The sequence below is a fragment of the Heptranchias perlo genome, unplaced genomic scaffold (genome assembly GCF_035084215.1).
Source record: "Heptranchias perlo isolate sHepPer1 unplaced genomic scaffold, sHepPer1.hap1 HAP1_SCAFFOLD_472, whole genome shotgun sequence".
NCBI classification, from domain to species: domain Eukaryota; kingdom Metazoa; phylum Chordata; class Chondrichthyes; order Hexanchiformes; family Hexanchidae; genus Heptranchias; species Heptranchias perlo.
Genome location: NW_027139487.1, coordinates 130,211 through 147,500, shown reverse-complemented (window position 1 = coordinate 147,500; position 17,290 = coordinate 130,211). Strand labels below are relative to the sequence as shown.

The 17,290-nt window shown below is 54.4% G+C and overlaps 1 protein-coding gene across 1 annotated transcript in view; it reads left to right on the top strand.

Moving 5' to 3' along the window:
- LOC137313764 (uncharacterized) overlaps window positions 1-17,290 on the top strand; it is an 84,060-nt gene that overhangs the window by 20,870 nt on the left and 45,900 nt on the right. Inside the window, exons 5-10 of the mRNA XM_067979553.1 lie at window positions 1,269-1,362; window positions 3,115-3,201; window positions 7,370-7,486; window positions 10,972-11,070; window positions 11,846-11,994; window positions 12,933-13,071. Of these exons, the coding sequence (XP_067835654.1) occupies window positions 1,269-1,362; window positions 3,115-3,201; window positions 7,370-7,486; window positions 10,972-11,070; window positions 11,846-11,994; window positions 12,933-13,071 (685 nt within the window). The remainder of the gene's footprint in view (window positions 1-1,268; window positions 1,363-3,114; window positions 3,202-7,369; window positions 7,487-10,971; window positions 11,071-11,845; window positions 11,995-12,932; window positions 13,072-17,290) is intronic.

Here is a 17,290-nt window from a genome sequence, read left to right as displayed (position 1 = left end):
ATAAGTAAAAACCATGACAAACCTTCAAACACCCTTGTGCATCCCCTTCATGTTCACGACATGTTTTCCTTACGCTGCCGACTGCACATACGTGATGCATGCCCTGTGGCTGCAGCACAGGTAGTGGCAGGTTGGGTGTGGCTGACCGTGAAAGAGATGCATGAGAGGGTGAGTATGAGACAGAGCCATGAGATTGTATGAGGATTGGGTTGAGTGGTAATGCTGGGATGAGTACTGGCAAGGTGAGTAAGTGCAGGTGAGATGAGGATGAGCTTTGAGTGGGTGTGAGGAGTGATGTGATAGAGTAGTGTTGGCAGTGCAGAAGGAGATGTGGAGTGGGGGCGGTGATGTGGCAGACGGAGAGTAGGGGAATGAGTAAGAGTACTCACTTCGGCTGACCTACTGAGGTCATTGAAGCGCCTCCTGCACTGTATGCAGGTGCGCGATATGTTGGTGGTGCTGGTGACCTCCTCTGCCACCTCGAGCCAGGCCTTCGTGGTGTCAGAGGCAGGCCACTTCCTCCCGTCCGTCGGGAAGAAGATCTCTGTCCTCCCCCTCCTCCTCACCCCGTCCAGTCGGACCTGGAGTGAGGCATCATTAAACCTGGGAGCAGCCTTCCCCCTGGGCTGCTCCATGCTGTAATTTTGGCTCCTTTCTGCAGCTCTATTTAAAGGGGCAGTGGAGGACTGCCCCTTTAAATAGGGCTCCTCCAGTTGACAGCCTATGATGTGGGTGCGCAGTCCGCCTGCTGCACAGCTTTCCAGCGTGAAACCCAGAAACCAAGGTAAGTGGCTTCGATTTACTTATGACCGCGTGGGAAACCCACCAATTTTACTGGATGGTTTATCTACGCGCCCAGTCGGCCCCCCGCTGGCAGCCTGCCTCCCTCCTAATATCGGGCCCTCTGTCTCTCTCTCTCTCTCTCTCTCTTTCTGTCTCTGTCTGTCTCTCTCTTTCTGTCTCTCTCCCTCTCTCTCTCTCTGTCTCTGTCTCACTCTCTCTTTCTGTCTCTCCTTGCCTCTGTCTCTCCATATCTCCCTTACTGTCCCTCTCTTTCTGTCTGTCTGTCTGTCTGTCTTTCTCCCCAACTGTCTATCACTTTCTCTCTCTGTCTCTTTCTCTCTCTCCATGTCTCTCTCTCATCTCTCCTTTCTCCATCCTTTATCTCTCCCTCTCTTGCTTTCTCGAGCCGCCCTTCTACCTCCCCTCCACCCACCACCCCCCCCCCCCCATTCTCATATCACCCCTTGCTGTTTCAATTCCTGCAGGAAGGAGGTGCAAGACATGGGCCTCAGGATCCTGATAGACGCTCGTGACTGCTGGCCTGCAGCAGTCCTCTGCAGAGCCCTCGACACCTTCCAGGTGAGAACCACGTCGCTGGAGCAAGCTGGGCGAATTGGCAAAATGGCCACATTTTTGTAATATGTAATATAAAAACCGAAAATGCTGGAGAAGCTCAGCAAGTCAGGCGGCGTCTGCGGAGAAAGAAACAGCTCTGACGAAAGGTCCTCGACCTGAAACGTTGACTCTGTTTCTTTCCCCGCAGACGCTGCCTGACTTGCTGAGCTTCTCCAGCATTTTCGGTTTTTATTTCAGATTTCCAGTATTTTGCATTTGGAATATATTTTCATCCTGGGGATGTGAGTGTCGCTGGCAAAGGTCCCCGTCACTTATTGCCCACCCCTCGTTGCCCTGAGCCAGTTTGATTCAACTGAGTGGCTCGCTAGGCCACCGCAGAGGGCAGTTGAGAGTCAACCACGTTGGCGTGGGACTGGAGTCACGTGTAGGCCCAGACCGGGTAAGGACGGCAGGCCGACTTCCCCTAAAGTGAACCAGTTGGGTTTTTACGATAATCCGACAACAGGCCTCTGGATTGCCAGTCCAGTAACATCGCCGTTACGCTGCCGTAGCCGATAATTGTGAACGCAGAGTGTGAGAGGAGGCTCCCAGTCACGCAGTGAACCCTCCTTTCTGTTCGGCCGAGGGCTAACACTCGGCTTTCGAGCCTGAGTCACCAGCCTGGTCCCAACTGATGTGCGGATGGAGGAATATTCTGTTTGTTTTTTTTTTCGTTCAGTGACCTTCGGGGAGGGGAAGTGCCGGGGAGGCGTTTACACAGACGTCTACCTCAGGAGATGAAAGGGGGTGCGGCAGAGTCGCTGGGCAATGCTTCCGTAGCTGCCGACAGCTGTCCGGCACCTCGGCCAAGCGGGTCAACCAGCAAAAACCCGGAGTGGGTGGGTTGCAAAACGTGGAGAAAAATAAAATCCTGGCCACCAAAATTTCCTAGAGTTAGGAGGGCAGAATGAGAACACTTTGGATGGGGGGGGGGGGGAGGGGCTGGAATTTCATCCGGGTCTCCGCCCACTTTTTTTATAATGTTCTGAAATTCCACCGGGGAAGCTGGTGCTGAAGGAATAACTTATTCCTTATTTATTCCGTATTTATTCCCATTTTAACAGCGGGGGAATGTCTCGCGATCTTGATTCCTCTTCCATGGTGGGCGAGAGTTAGGGGCCTGTTTGATTCACAGATTCACCATTCTGTAACCCGGGCTCCAAGGTTTAGATTATGAGGAGAGATTGCATAAACTAGGCTTGTATTCTCCGGAGTATTGAAGGCTAAGGGGGTGATTTGATTGATGTTTTTAGGATTTTGAAAGGAATTGATAGGGGACATTAGAGAGAAACTTTTTCCCCTGGTGGGGGAGTCTGGGATGAGGGGACATAACATTAAAATCAGAGCCAGGACATTCAGGGGAGAAGTTAGAAAATATTTCTTCACACCAAGGGTGATAGAAGTGTGGAACTCTCTCCCACGAAAGCCAATAGTTGCTTCATCAATGAATAATTTTAAGTCTGAGATCGATAGATTTTTGCTAGCCGAGGGTATTAAGGGGATGTAGAGTCAAGGCGGGTAAATGGAGTTAAGATACAGATCAGCCATGATCTCGTTGAATGTCGGAACAGGCTCGAGAGGCTGAATGGCCTCCTCCTGTGATGAAGGCGCTCCATTGTTTGGGTAATGGGAGCCTGGCACATTATTGAAAGGACTCCGGCGTTATTGTTCAGACGTTCCTCTTTCCGAATCCTTCCCCTGTTTCTCTTCCGGCAGAAAGCCGTCCCCGGTGGGATTCACTCCGTCCTGGTGCTGGCGGGCAAGGAGTCTTCGACAAGCACGGAGGGCCTGCCGGGGGTCCAGGTACGTTGGGACCCAACTGTCGGTTGTTGTTACGGGGACGTTAACGCCTCGCTTCGATCAGTGAAGCGGCATGGGCCCTTTAAGAGGAGAAACGCTGGGAAGTCTTTGAAAAAAGATGGCAATTTAAAAACATGGCAGTCAGTCCTGTTACTACACTGATTGCTGGATAATGTGCAGCATGAGCACCGGCATAGACCTGTTGGGCTGCATGGGCTGTTTCTGTGCTGCAAAGACTACGTACTATGTAATCCATGCTGCATTTAAGCTAAAAGTGTGACGGGACAGTGTAGAGGGAGCTTTACTCTGTATCTAACCCATGCTGGACCTGCTCTGGGAGTGTTTGACGGGACAGTGTAGAGGGAGCTTTACTCTGTATCTAACCCCATGCTATACCTGCCCTGGGAGTGTTTGATGGGACAGTGCAGAGGGAGCTTTACTCTGTATCTAACCCTGTACCTGCCCTGGGAGTGTTTGATGGGACAGTGTAGAGGGAGCTTTACTCTGTATCTAACCCATGCTGTATCTGCCCTGGGAGTGTTTGATGGGACAGTGTAGAGGGAGCTTTACTCTGTATCTAACCCGTGCTATACCTGCCCTGGGAGTGTTTGATGGGACAGTGTAGAGGGAGCTTTACTCTGTATCTAACCCTGTACCTGCCCTGGGAGTGTTTGATGGGACAGTGTAGAGGGAGCTTTACTCTGTATCTAACCCATGCCGTACCTGCCCTGGGAGTGTTTGATGGGACAGTGTAGAGGGAGCTTTACTCTGTATCTAACCCTGTACCTGCCCTGGGAGTGTTTGATGGGACAGTGTAGAGGGAGCTTTACTCTGTATCTAACCCTGTACCTGCCCTGGGAGTGTTTGATGGGACAGTGTAGAGGGAGCTTTACTCTGTATCTAACCCTGTACCTGCCCTGGGAGTGTTTGATGGGACAGTGTAGAGGGAGCTTTACTCTGTATCTAACCCATGCTATACCTGCCCTGGGAGTGTTTGATGGGACAGTGTAGAGGGAGCTTTACTCTGTATCTAACCCTGTACCTGCCCTGGGAGTGTTTGATGGGACGGTGTAGAGGGAGCTTTACTCTGTATCTAACCCTGTACCTGCCCTGGGAGTGTTTGATGGGACAGTGTAGAGGGAGCTTTACTCTGTATCTAACCCTGTACCTGCCCTGGGAGTGTTTGACGGGACGGTGTAGAGGGAGCTTTACTCTGTATCTAACCCATGCCGTACCTGCCCTGGGAGTGTTTGATGGGACAGTGTAGAGGGAGCTTTACTCTGTATCTAACCCTGTACCTGCCCTGGGAGTGTTTGATGGGACAGTGTAGAGGGAGCTTTACTCTGTATCTAACCCGTGCTATACCTGCCCTGGGAGTGTTTGATGGGACAGTGTAGAGGGAGCTTTACTCTGTATCTAACCCTGTACCTGCCCTGGGAGTGTTTGATGGGACAGTGTAGAGGGAGCTTTACTCTGTATCTAACCCTGTACCTGCCCTGGGAGTGTTTGATGGGACAGTGTAGAGGGAGCTTTACTCTGTATCTAACCCTGTACCTGCCCTGGGAGTGTTTGACGGGACGGTGTAGAGGGAGCTTTACTCTGTATCTAACCCATGCCGTACCTGCCCTGGGAGTGTTTGATGGGACAGTGTAGAGGGAGCTTTACTCTGTATCTAACCCTGTACCTGCCCTGGGAGTGTTTGATGGGACAGTGTAGAGGGAGCTTTACTCTGTATCTAACCCTGTACCTGCCCTGGGAGTGTTTGATGGGACAGTGTAGAGGGAGCTTTACTCTGTATCTAACCCTGTACCTGCCCTGGGAGTGTTTGATGGGACAGTGTAGAGGGAGCTTTACTCTGTATCTAACCCTGTACCTGCCCTGGGAGTGTTTGATGGGACAGTGTAGAGGGAGCTTTACTCTGTATCTAACCCTGTACCTGCCCTGGGAGTGTTTGACGGGACGGTGTAGAGGGAGCTTTACTCTGTATCTAACCCTGTACCTGCCCTGGGAGTGTTTGACGGGACAGTGTAGAGGGAGCTTTACTCTGTATCTAACCCTGTACCTGCCCTGGGAGTGTTTGACGGGACAGTGTAGAGGGAGCTTTACTCTGTATCTAACCCGTGCTGTCCCTGCCCTGGGAATACTGATGTTGACACTGGCTATCATCAATGTACGAAAATATCGGACGGGAAAAGAGCAGCCGGTCCATTCAGCCTGGCCCACACAATCGTGATGCCCCACGCACCATAATTCAGTCATTTCCCCCCCCCCCACCCCCACCCCCACCCACCAGGTGCGAAGGAATCTCCTGGGAGAGGCGAAAAACCTCTCCGACCATCTGTCAAACCCATTTCCCCAACATATTGAGGTCCACTTGCCTTTTATCACATGTCTTTCGGGTGTTGAAGAGTTGGAGGAGGTGGCGGCCTCTTTGAGGTCCACCGTCTATTCTCACCCAAGAGTCCTCACACTCGCATCACTCAGAAACTTGCGGATCACTCCCCCCCCCTAATATTTCCATCTACGTCACCGACGAAGATAGTAACGGACAAAGGCCCTATCTCCGCTCCCTGTGGGACACCACTGGTAACCGATCTCCAAGCAGATCCACAATCATTAACAATAACTCTCTGCCTACAGGCAGGTAGCCAATTGTTAATCCACCTAAGCAGCTTCCCACTAATTCCATAATATTCTATCTTGCAGAGAAGCCTCTTGTGAGGGACCTTATCAAAGGCTTTCTGGAAGTCCAGGTGGACAATGTCTGCTGGGTCACCCTCACCCACTAACCAGTTGGCCCGGCCGGTCTCACTCTCGAGTCAGAAGGCTGTGGGCTCGCGTCCTCGCTCCGGAGACTTGAGCACAAATTCCAGGGCCGACGTTCCCCCGGTGCCAGTGCTGAGGGAGCGCCGCGCTGTCGGAGGTACCGTCTATTGACTGAGACGTTAAACCGAGGCCCTGTCTGCCCGCTCTGGTGGACGTCAAAGCTTATTATGGCACTATTACGAAGAAGAGCAGGGGGGAGTTCTCCCCGGAGTCCGGGGGCCAACATTTATCCCTCAACTAACACCACTAAAACAGATGATCTGATCATTGATCACATGGCTGATTGTGGGATCTTGCTGTGCGCAAATTGGCTGCTGCGTTTCCCTACATCGCAACAGTCACCACATTTCAAAAGTGCTTCATTGGCTGTGGAGCACTTTGGGTCGTCCTGAGGTGGGAAAAGGCGCTGTAAGTCCTTCCGTTTCTCCACCTGGTGTCTTCTTCAAAAAATTGGATTGAGTTAGTAAGACCCGACCTTCTCCTCCTGAAGCCATGTCTCTGCAGCTCATCCGCTGCTGAAACCCTCGTCCGTCCCTTTGTTACCTCCAGACTGGACTGTTCCAACGCTCTCCTGGCCGGGCCTCCCCAATCTCCCACCCTCCGTAAACTCCAGCTCATCCGAAACGCTGCTGCCCCCCCCGTATCCTAACTCGCACCGAGTCCCGTTCACCCATCACCCCCCCCCACTGTGCTCGCTGGACCTACATCGGCTCCCGGTCCGGGAACGCCTCGATTTTTAAAATTCGCCATCCTTGTTTTCCAATCCCTCCGTGGCCTCGCCCCCCCTCCCTATCTCTGTAACCTCCTCCAGCCCGACAACCCTCCCACATCTCTGCGCTCCTCTAATTCTTGCCTCTTGCCCATCCCCGATTTTAATCGCTCCGCCATTGGCGGCCGTGCCTTCAGCTGCCTGGGCCCGAAGCTCTGGAATTCCCTCCCTAAACCTCTCCCCCCTCTCTCTCCTCCTTTAAGATGCTCCTTAAAACCTACCTCTTTGACCAAGCTTTTGATCACCTGTTCTAATATTTCCTTATGTGGCTCAGTGTCAAATTTTGATTGATAATCGTTCCTGTTAAGCGCCTTGGGACGTTATACTACGTTAAAGGCACTATATAAATGCGAGTTGTTGATGTTGATAACTCTTTCTCCATCATATAGACCACCTCTTGCTCTCCCTTCGAGCATCATACCCATAACTGAAGTCAGACTAACGGACCTGTATAATCCCCGGTAACGCCTTTTATCACGTGTTTTCGGACGTTGAAGAGTTGGAGGGGGTGGCGGCCTCTGGGATGAGATCTGGCCCCCTCCGCGCTCACGTGCCTCTGTAAACTGCCGCCCACAGGTGGAGTTCCTGCCGTCGGTCCGGACCCTGCACAAGCAGGTGGAGCCCGCCCAGCTGACGCGAGCCTTCGACGGAGACTTCCCGTACTGTCACGACAAGTGGGTCCGCTATCGGGTGGTGAGTATTTCCCGGAGCCCGAGCAGGAACCAGCATCCCTTTGCTGTGTAACTGAGGCCAACTGAGCGAGAGGGGCTCGGGTTCCATCCGCCCCACTCCCCCTGCCGCACCTGTGCTGATTTAGCTGATCCCAGCCGGCGGGGGGCAGGTGTTATGAGGGCTACAGTTGGCCTCAGTACCCCTGGATGGTGGCGGGGGGGTGGGTGGATATTCCTGCTCCTGACTGCTGTCCAGTGACACCTGCTGAATGAGGTGTGGAGGCCGGGTGAGCGCAGAATGGGGGCTCCGCTGTGCTGCGATGCCCCCTACGACCGAATATCCGGTTGGCACTCGCTGTCTTAGCACGTAAAGAACGGGCCACTTGAGGGGGAGGTATTGGAGGGCGGTGCCTGTGACCGTGCAAAGCAGAACCCAGCTTCATCGGGGGTTTGGGAGGATGCAATTGAGTGGGAGAGAGGCAGGAGAACAAAGCCGAGGTGGGGGGAGGGGGGGGGCGTTGGAGCGAGGTGGGGAGGAGGGAGGACGGACGGGAGAGAGGGAAGGATTGAGCAGATGATGGAGAGGAATGAGCAGTGGAGGGAGGGAGGGAAGGAGTGGAGAGGGAGGACAGGAGGAAACGGAGGAGGAGAGTGAGCACATGATGGAGGGAGAGTGAGTTAACGAGGGAGAAGACAGGTGTGAGCAGTGGAGGGAGGGAAGAGCGCAGTGAGCATACGAAAGTAGGGAAGATGTCTATCTATCTGTCTCTGTTTCATTCCTTGTTTTTCTCTCTCGCTCTCTCTCTGTTTTTCTCTGTCACTGTTTCTCTCTCTGTCATTATCTGTCCATCTCCCTGTCTCTCGCCTTTCCGTCCCCTCCCCACTCCGACCCCCCCTGTCCGAACCCCCCACCTCGGTTCCCCCCGTCTCTCTCCGTCCTCCCCGTCTCCCTCCGTCCTCCCCGTCTCTCTCTGTCCCCCCGTCTCTCTCCGTCCTCCCCGTCTCCCTCCGTCCTCCCCGTCTCCCTCCGTCCTCCCCGTCTCTCTCTGTCCCCCCGTCTCTCTCTGTCCCCCCGTCTCTCTCTGTCCCCCCGTCTCTCTCTGTCCCCCCGTCTCTCTCTGTCCCCCCGTCTCTCTCCGTCCTCCCCGTCTCTCTCCGTCCTCCCCGTCTCTCTCCGTCCTCCCCGTCTCTCTCCGTCCTACCCGTCTCTCTCTGTCCCCCCGTCTCTCTCTGTCCCCCCGTCTCTCTCTGTCCCCCCCGTCTCTCTCTCCGTTCCCCCCGCCCCGTCTCTTTCTGTCCCCCCATCTCTCTCTCCGTTCCCCCCCCCGTCTCTCTCTCCGTTTCCCCCCCGTCTCTCTCTCCGTTTCCCCCCCGTCTCTCTCTCCGTTCCCCCCCCGTCTCTCTCTCCGTTCCCCCCCCGTCTCTCTCTCCGTTCCCCCCCCGTCTCTCTCTCCGTTCCCCCCCCGTCTCTCTCTCCGTTCCCCCCCCGTCTCTCTCTCCGTTCCCCCCCGTCTCTCTCTCCGTTCCCCCCCGTCTCTCTCTCCGTTCCCCCCCCCCGTCTCTCTCTCTGTTCCCCCCCCCGTCTCTCTCTCCGTTCCCCCCCCCCCCGTCTCTCTCTCCGTTCCCACCCCCCGCCTCTCCGTTCCCCCCCCGTCTCTCTCTCCGTTCCCCCCCCCGTCTCTCTCTCCGTTCCCCCCCCCCCCGTCTCTCTCCGTTCCCCCCCCCCCGTCTCTCTCTCCGTTCCCCCCCGTCTCTCTCTCCGTTCCCCCCCGTCTCTCTCTCCGTTCCCCCCCCCCCCGTCTCTCTCTCCGTTCCCCCCCCCCGTCTCTCTCTCCGTTCCCCCCCCCCCGTCTCTCTCTCCGTTCCCCCCCCCCGTCTCTCTCCGTTCCCCCCACCGTCTCTCTCCGTTCCTCCCCCCGTCTCTCTCCGTTCCCCCCCCCGTCTCTCTCTCCGTTCCCCCCCCCCGTCTCTCTCTCCGTTCCCCCCCCCCGTCTCTCTCTCCGTTCCCCCCCCCCCGTCTCTCTCTCCGTTCCCCCCCCCCGTCTCTCTCTCCGTTCCCCCCCCCCGTCTCTCTCTCCGTTCCCCCCCCCCGTCTCTCTCTCCGTTCCCCCCCCCCCCGTCTCTCTCTCCGTTCCCCCCCCCCGTCTCTCTCTCCGTTCCCCCCCCCCCGTCTCTCTCTCCGTTCCCCCCCCCCCGTCTCTCTCTCCGTTCCCCCCCCCCCCCGTCTCTCTCTCCGTTCCCCCCCCCCGTCTCTCTCTCCGTTCCCCCCCCCCCGTCTCTCTCCGTTCCCCCCACCGTCTCTCTCCGTTCCTCCCCCCGTCTCTCTCCGTTCCCCCCCCCCGTCTCTCTCTCCGTTCCCCCCCCCGTCTCTCTCTCCGTTCCCCCCCCCGTCTCTCTCTCCGTTCCCCCCCCCGTCTCTCTCTCCGTTCCCCCCCCCCCCGTCTCTCTCTCCGTTCCCCCCCCCGTCTCTCTCCATTCCCCCCCGTCTCTCTCTCCGTTCCTCCCCCCGTCTCTCTCTCCGTTCCTCCCCCCGTCTCTCTCTCCGTTCCCCCCCCCCGTCTCTCTCTCCGTTCCCCCCCCCCCCGTCTCTCCGTTCCCCCCCCCCCCGTCTCTCCGTTCCTCCCCCCCGTCTCTCTCTCCGTTCCCCCCCCCCCCCCCGTCTCTCTCCGTTTCCCCCCCGTCTCTCTCTCCGTTCCTCCCCCCGTCTCTCTCCGTTCCTCCCCCCGTCTCTCTCTCCGTTCCTCCCCCGTCTCTCTCTCCGTTCCTCCCCCCGTCTCTCTCTCCGTTCCTCCCCCCGTCTCTCTCTCCGTTCCTCCCCCCGTCTCTCTCTCCGTTCCTCCCCCCGTCTCTCTCTCCGTTCCTCCCCCCGTCTCTCTCTCTCCGTTCCTCCCCCCGTCTCTCTCTCCGTTCCCCCCCCGTCTCTCTCTCCGTTCCCCCCCCGTCTCTCTCTCCGTTCCCCCCCCGTCTCTCTCTCCGTTCCCCCCCCGTCTCTCTCTCCGTTCCCCCCCCGTCTCTCTCTCCGTTCCCCCCCCCGTCTCTCTCTCCGTTCCCCCCCCGTCTCTCTCTCCGTTCCCCCCCCGTCTCTCTCTCCGTTCCCCCCCCGTCTCTCTCTCCGTTCCCCCCCCCGTCTCTCTCTCCGTTCCCCCCCCGTCTCTCTCTCCGTTCCCCCCCGTCTCTCTCTCCGTTCCTCCCCCCGTCTCTCTCTCCGTTCCTCCCCCCGTCTCTCTCTCCATTCCCCCCCATCTCTCTCTCCGTTCCCCCCCGTCTCTCTCTCCGTTCCCCACACTCTCTCCGTTCTCCCCCGTCTCTCACTCTCTGTCTGTCTGTTCCACCCCCCCTCCCTGTCCACCCCGCCCCCTGTCGCTGTCCCTCTTGCACACCCAGGGTCGGTATTAGGAGCCTGCAACTCGTGCGATTGCACATGGCCTGAAACTTTCGCACGGGGTCCCCACAAAGCAAACCCCCATGCCCGACGTACAGAGTAACGGAATTTCCCGTCTCTTCCAGCGCCTGGAGTCACTAATCCATGCCTGCAGAGCGTCCGTCGACTTCCTGCGCAGCACCAACAAACAACTGGAGGCGAAGCGACTGCCTGAATCTGTCGAGGTAATCGGAGCCGTTCACACGTCGACACCAAGAACCAGACAAATACACATCTCTCCACTCTCTGATACCAGCTCCTCCATCACCCACACACACAGTCTGTCCCACTCTCAGATACCAGCTCCTCCATCACCCACACACAGTCTGTCCCACTCTCAGATACCAGCTCCTCCATCACCCCCACACACAGTCTGTCCCACTCTCAGATACCAGCTCCTCCATCACCCCCACACACAGTCTGTCCCACTCTCAGATACCAGCTCCTCCATCACCCCCACACACAGTCTGTCCCACTCTCAGATACCAGCTCCTCCATCACCCCGACACAGTCTGTCTCACTCTCAGATACCAGCTCCTCCATCACCCCCACACAGTCTGTCCCACTCTCAGATACCAGCTCCTCCATCACCCCCACACAGTCTGTCCCACTTTCAGATACCAGCTCCTCCATCACCCCCACACAGTCTGTCCCACTCTCAGATACCAGCACCTCTTTCACTAACAAAAACCTAACTCCAGTTCTTACGTGCGGGTGTGATGCAACAGAGAGAGTTATAACTGAGGACTGAGGGTGTGGTGTAACAGAGTGTTATGACTGTAAGCCTTATATTGAGGGTGGGATGTGTGACAGAGAGTGTTATAACCCTGAGCCTTATATTGAGGGTGGGATGTGTGACAGAGAGTGTTATAACCCTGAGCCTTATATTGAGGGTGGGATCTGTGACGAGGAGAACGTAAACGTTTATCGCTGTGACATCGTTTCCTGTTCGTGTGACAGGAAGTTCCTGTTCTCATCCAAGAGGATCAGCTGTTAATGAGACAGGTGCTGCAGGACGCGAGGCTCATTGGACTTCAGCAAGAGGGAGCCGCCATCTTGGTGAAGCTGAGGAGAGAGACACTCACCATCAGCGGCTCAGAGGACTACAGGTGAATTTCAAAACGGTGGGCCCGTGAACCGAGGCACAGTGTGTCGACTGGGCGTTAAAAAGTCCATCTTCACAGAAATTCACATGCATTTGGTCCAGTTAACACGGGAAGGAATCCATCCCCTCTGCCCGGGGCTGGATTTGACCCCAGAGGGTGAAAGGTCAGTGTTTTGACCCAGGCACAGCGTCCGAATCTGATGCTGCTGGGATCGGGAACTTTTCTTTTCTGCACAAGCAAGTGGAGAGACGGATCCCTCGCGGTCTCTCTCTTTAATGACTTGGCTCCATCTGAAAGGTCAGACTCGCCCTCACAATGCAGCTGATTATCCTGCTCATCCCTGACCGTGGGCTGCTTTGCAGTTCGGGAATGTCACTGCCTCGTGATGTTCGGAGCTCCCCCCCCTTCTTTCCCCCCCCTTGCAGCCTTTGAAGCCTTGGCGCTGGCCGACAAAAATTCCAGTCCCACGGAATCCCAGTGTGATTTAGAAAGGCAGAGGTCAGGGATCAGGCCATGGGGGCGGCAGACACGTGGTAACAAGTTGGCAACCGGACTCTCTCGGCACCCGAGGCCAATTTTTGAAGCGATGTCTCACTTTTAACTGTTCGGCAGCTAAATCAATCAGATAGTTGTTGTTTAACGCAGTGCTCTGATTGCGTGGGTACGGTCAAGTGAGTGGATAAGCTTCCCTCTCTGATGGGTTGGGGGCAGTGAGCTCAGACACTGACCTTTCACCCCCCTGGGACCCGGAGGTCAAATCCCCAGCCCCGGAGAGAGGGGGGGATGAAGGTCTCCTCCCTCGCTGATGGGGAGACCGGGTCGGGGCGGGGGTGCGGTGCAGAGGGTCAGACACTGTCTGTAACCCCAGCTGCCGGTCAACGAATGCAAGCAACGCCAACAAAACTGCCTCCACTGATGTGGATATTGTGAATTGCTGACAGGGATGCCATGGAGATGACCTGTGCCCTCTACAACCAGGTGGATGAGGAGGTCCATCGCCTGGTTCAGGTGTCCAACCAGCGCCTGAAGGACCTGGAGAGTCTGGCCGAGTTCTGGTGGTTCGAAGACCGGTTTCGAGAGGTACCGGGCGGGGCTGACAGGATGGCAGAAAGTAGACTAACACTGTCTCCGAAACAATTATCACAGCAGGAAAAATCTTCCTTCATTTTAAGTTCTCCTCCAGGCACGCAGGGGGTTTTTTTTTTTACTACGACAAAAGCAAATCGCCGCAGATGCTGGAAATCTGAAATAAGAGCAGTAGACGCTGGAAAACACTCGACAGGTCAGGCAGCGTGCGTGGAGAGAGAGAGAAACGAGGGTGACCGTTTCAGGTCCGTGGCCTTTCATCCGAACTGGAAGATGTCAGAGCTGAAGGGGGCAGACCCTTAAAATTAGAACCAGGCCGTTCAGGGGTGATGTCGGGAATCACTCCTTCACACAAAGGGGAGTGGGAATCTGGAACTCTCTTTCCCCCCGCCCCCCGACCAAAAGAAAAAAAGCTGTTGAGGCCGGGGGTCAATTGGAAATTTCAGTACTGAGATTGATCGATTTTTGTTAGGCGAGGGTATTAAGGGTTACGGAACCAAGGCGGGTAGATGGAGTTAAGATGCAGATTGAAGGGCCGAATGGCCTACTCCTGCTCCTATTTTCTATCAGCCATGATCTGATTGAATGGCAGAACAGGCTTGAGGGGCTGAATGGCCTCCTCCTGCTTCTGTGTAACAGGCCCCGAGGGGCTGAATGGCCTCCTCCTGTTCCTGTGTAACAGGCCCCAAGGGACTGAATGGCCTCCTCCTGTTCCTGTGTAACAGGCCCGAGGGGCTGAATGGACTCCTCCTGTTCCCACATAACAGTTTTAGGAACATAGAAGCAGGAGGAGGCCATTCAGCCCCTCGTGCCTGCTCTGCCATTTGATAAGACCATGGCTGATCTGTGATCTAGCTCCATATACCTGCCTTTGGCCCATATCCCTTAATACCTTTAGTTGCCAAGAAGCTATCGATCTCAGATTTAAATTTAGCAATTGAGCTCGTATCAATTGCCGTTTGCGGAAGAGAGTTCCAAACTTCTACCACCCTTTGGGTGCAGAAATGTTTTCTAATCTCGCTCCTAAAAGGTCTGGCTCTAATTTTTAGACTGTGCCCCCTACTCCTAGAATCCCCAACCAGCGGAAATAGTTTCTCTCCATCCACCCTATCCGTTCCCCTTAATATCTTATAAACTTCGATCAGATCACCCCTTAACCTTCGAAACTCGAGAGAATACAACCCCAATTTGTGTAATCTCTCCTCGTAACTTAATCCTTGAAGTCCGGGTATTATTCTAGTAAACCTACGCTGCACTCCCTCCAAGGCCAATATGTCCTTCCGAAGGTGCGGTGCCCAGAACTGTTCACAGTACTTCAGATGCGGTCTAACCAGGGTTTTGTATAGCTGCAGCATAACTTCTGCCCCCTTGTACTCTAGTCCTCTAGATATAAAGGCCAGCATTCCATTAGCCTTCTTGATTATTTTCTGCACCTGTTCATGACACTTCAATGATCTATGTACCTGAACCCCTCAGTCCCTTTGGACATCCACTGTTTTTAACTTTTTACCATTTAGAAAGTACCCTGTTCTATCCTTTTTTGATCCAAAGTGGATGACCTCACATTTGCCTACATTGAATTCCATTTGCCACGGTTTTGCCCATTCACCTAATCTATCAATATCCCTTTGTAATTTTATGTTTTCATCTACAATGCTTACAACGCCACCAATCTTTAAGTATGATGTGGAGATGCCGGTGATGGACTGGGGTTGACAATTGTAAACAATTTTACAACACCAAGTTATAGTCCAGCAATTTTATTTTAAATTCACAAGCTTTCGGAGGCTACCTCCTTCCTCAGGTGAACGATGTGGAAACGATTTCCACATCGTTCACCTGAGGAAGGAGGTAGCCTCCGAAAGCTTGTGAATTTAAAATAAAATTGCTGGACTATAACTTGGTGTTGTAAAATTGTTTACAATCTTTAAGTAAGTATGGAGCCAGGGAAAAGGGGGTGGAAGGAAAGAACAAAGGGGAAGGTCTGTGATCGAATGGAGGGCAGAAGAGATTCAATGACAAAAGGGATGATGGTGCAAGACAAAAGAGGATGGGAGTGGAACAATTAAAGAAACAAAAGATGTGTCCAAGGAGGTGTAAAATGTTCAGCAATAGCAGAGGGGAAGGAATGCATGGAAAGGCTGGCAAGGAGGAGTAGGCTTCCGTGGCCCAGGAATGTGGCGGAGAAAGGTAGGGAGACCCCAGGGGTGTAGACTACCCCGCCGGCCAGATCGGGATTTACTGATTTGAAGCAGGATTCTGACTAGGATTCTATAGGATACAGAGCTAGGAAACCGGGCCTCAGTGGGTCTCACACTCGCCTCTGAGTCAGAAGGTCGTGGGTTCGAGCCCCCACTCCAGAGACTTGAGCCTCACAATCCAGGCCAACACTCCCGATGCCAGTACTGAGGGAGTGCCGCACTGTCGGAGGGTCAGGACTGAGGGAGCGCCGCACTGTCGGAGGGTCAGGACTGAGGGAGCGCCGCACTGTCGGAGGGTCAGTACTGAGGGAGCGCCGCACTGTCGGAGGGGCAGTACTGAGGGAGCGCCGCACTGTCGGAGGGTCAGGACTGAGGGAGCGCCGCACTGTCGGAGGGGCAGTACTGAGGGAGCGCTGCGCTGTCAGAGGGTCAGTACTGAGGGAGCGCCGCACTGTGGGAGGGTCAGTACTGAGGGAGCACCGCACTGTCGGAGGGTCAGTACTGAGGGAGCACCGCACTGTCGGAGGGTCAGGACTGAGGGAGCGCCGCACTGTCGGAGGGGCTGTACTGAGGGAGCGCCGCACTGTCGGAGGGTCAGTACTGAGGGAGTGCCGCACTGTCGGAGGGGCGGTACTGAGGGAGCGCCGCACTGTCGGAGGGGCGGTACTGAGGGAGCGCCGCACTGTCAGAGGGTCAGTACTGAGGGAGCGCTGCACTGTCAGAGGGGTCGTCTTTTAGATGAGATGTTAAACCAAGGGCCCCGCCTGCCCTCTCAGGTGGACCTAAAAGATCCCACAGCCAGGGGGGAGTTCTCCCCGGTGTCCTGGAGCCAATATTTATCCCTCAACCAACACAACTAAAGCAGATTATCTGGTCATTATCTCTTTGTTGTTTGTGGGATCTTGCTGTGCGTAAATTGGCTGCTGTGTTTCCCTACATCACTACAGTGACTACACTTGAAAAAGTACTTTGTATAAATGCAAGGTCTTTTTTCCTTCCAGACAATCTATAGCAAACTGAGCTGACCAGGAATCTAATGGCTATGTAGCCAGCTCGTACTCTAAAGGATACAGTTTCGGGCAACGATTTATAGCATGCAGAATCCACGGGATAAAGCAATGGACGTGATCAATAGGACATGGATCTAGTCAGGAATTAGACAATAATGTGCAGAATGCAGAGTCAGTCAGAAATCTATAGGACGCAGAGCCGGACCATAATCTATAGAATTCAGATCGAGCCAGGAACCTATAGAGATGGACAATAATCCACCACATATGGATCTAGTCACAAATCCATAGGACACACCGCTGGACAATAATCCATAGAATACAGATCTAGCCAGGAATCTGTAGGATGAAGAGCTGGACGATAATCTATAGAATGCAGATCTAGTCAGGAATCTACAGGTCTCAGAGCTGGACAATCTATAGAATAAAGATCTAGTCAGGAATCTACAGGTCTCAGAGCTGGACAATCTATAGAATAAAGATCTAGTCAGGAATCTACAGGTCTCAGAGCTGGACAATCTATAGAATAAAGATCTAGTCAGGAATCTACAGGTCTCAGAGCTGGACAATCTATAGAATAAAGATCTAGTCAGGAATCTACAGGTCTCAGAGCTGGACAATCTATAGAATAAAGATCTAGTCAGGAATCTACAGGTCTCAGAGCTGGACAATCGATAGAATAAAGATCTAGTCAGGAATCTACAGGTCTCAGAGCTGGACAATCTGTAGAATAAAGATCTAGTCAGGAATCTACAGGTCTCAGAGCTGGACAATCTGTAGAATAAAGATCTAGTCAGGAATCTACAGGTCTCAGAGCTGGACAATCTATAGAATAAAGATCTAGTCAGGAATCTACAGGTCTCAGAGCTGGACAATCTGTAGAATAAAGATCTAGTCAGAAATCTATAGGTCTCAGAGCTGGACAATCTGTAGAATAAAGATCTAGTCAGAAATCTATAGGTCTCAGAGCTGGACAATCTGTAGAATAAAGATCTAGTCAGG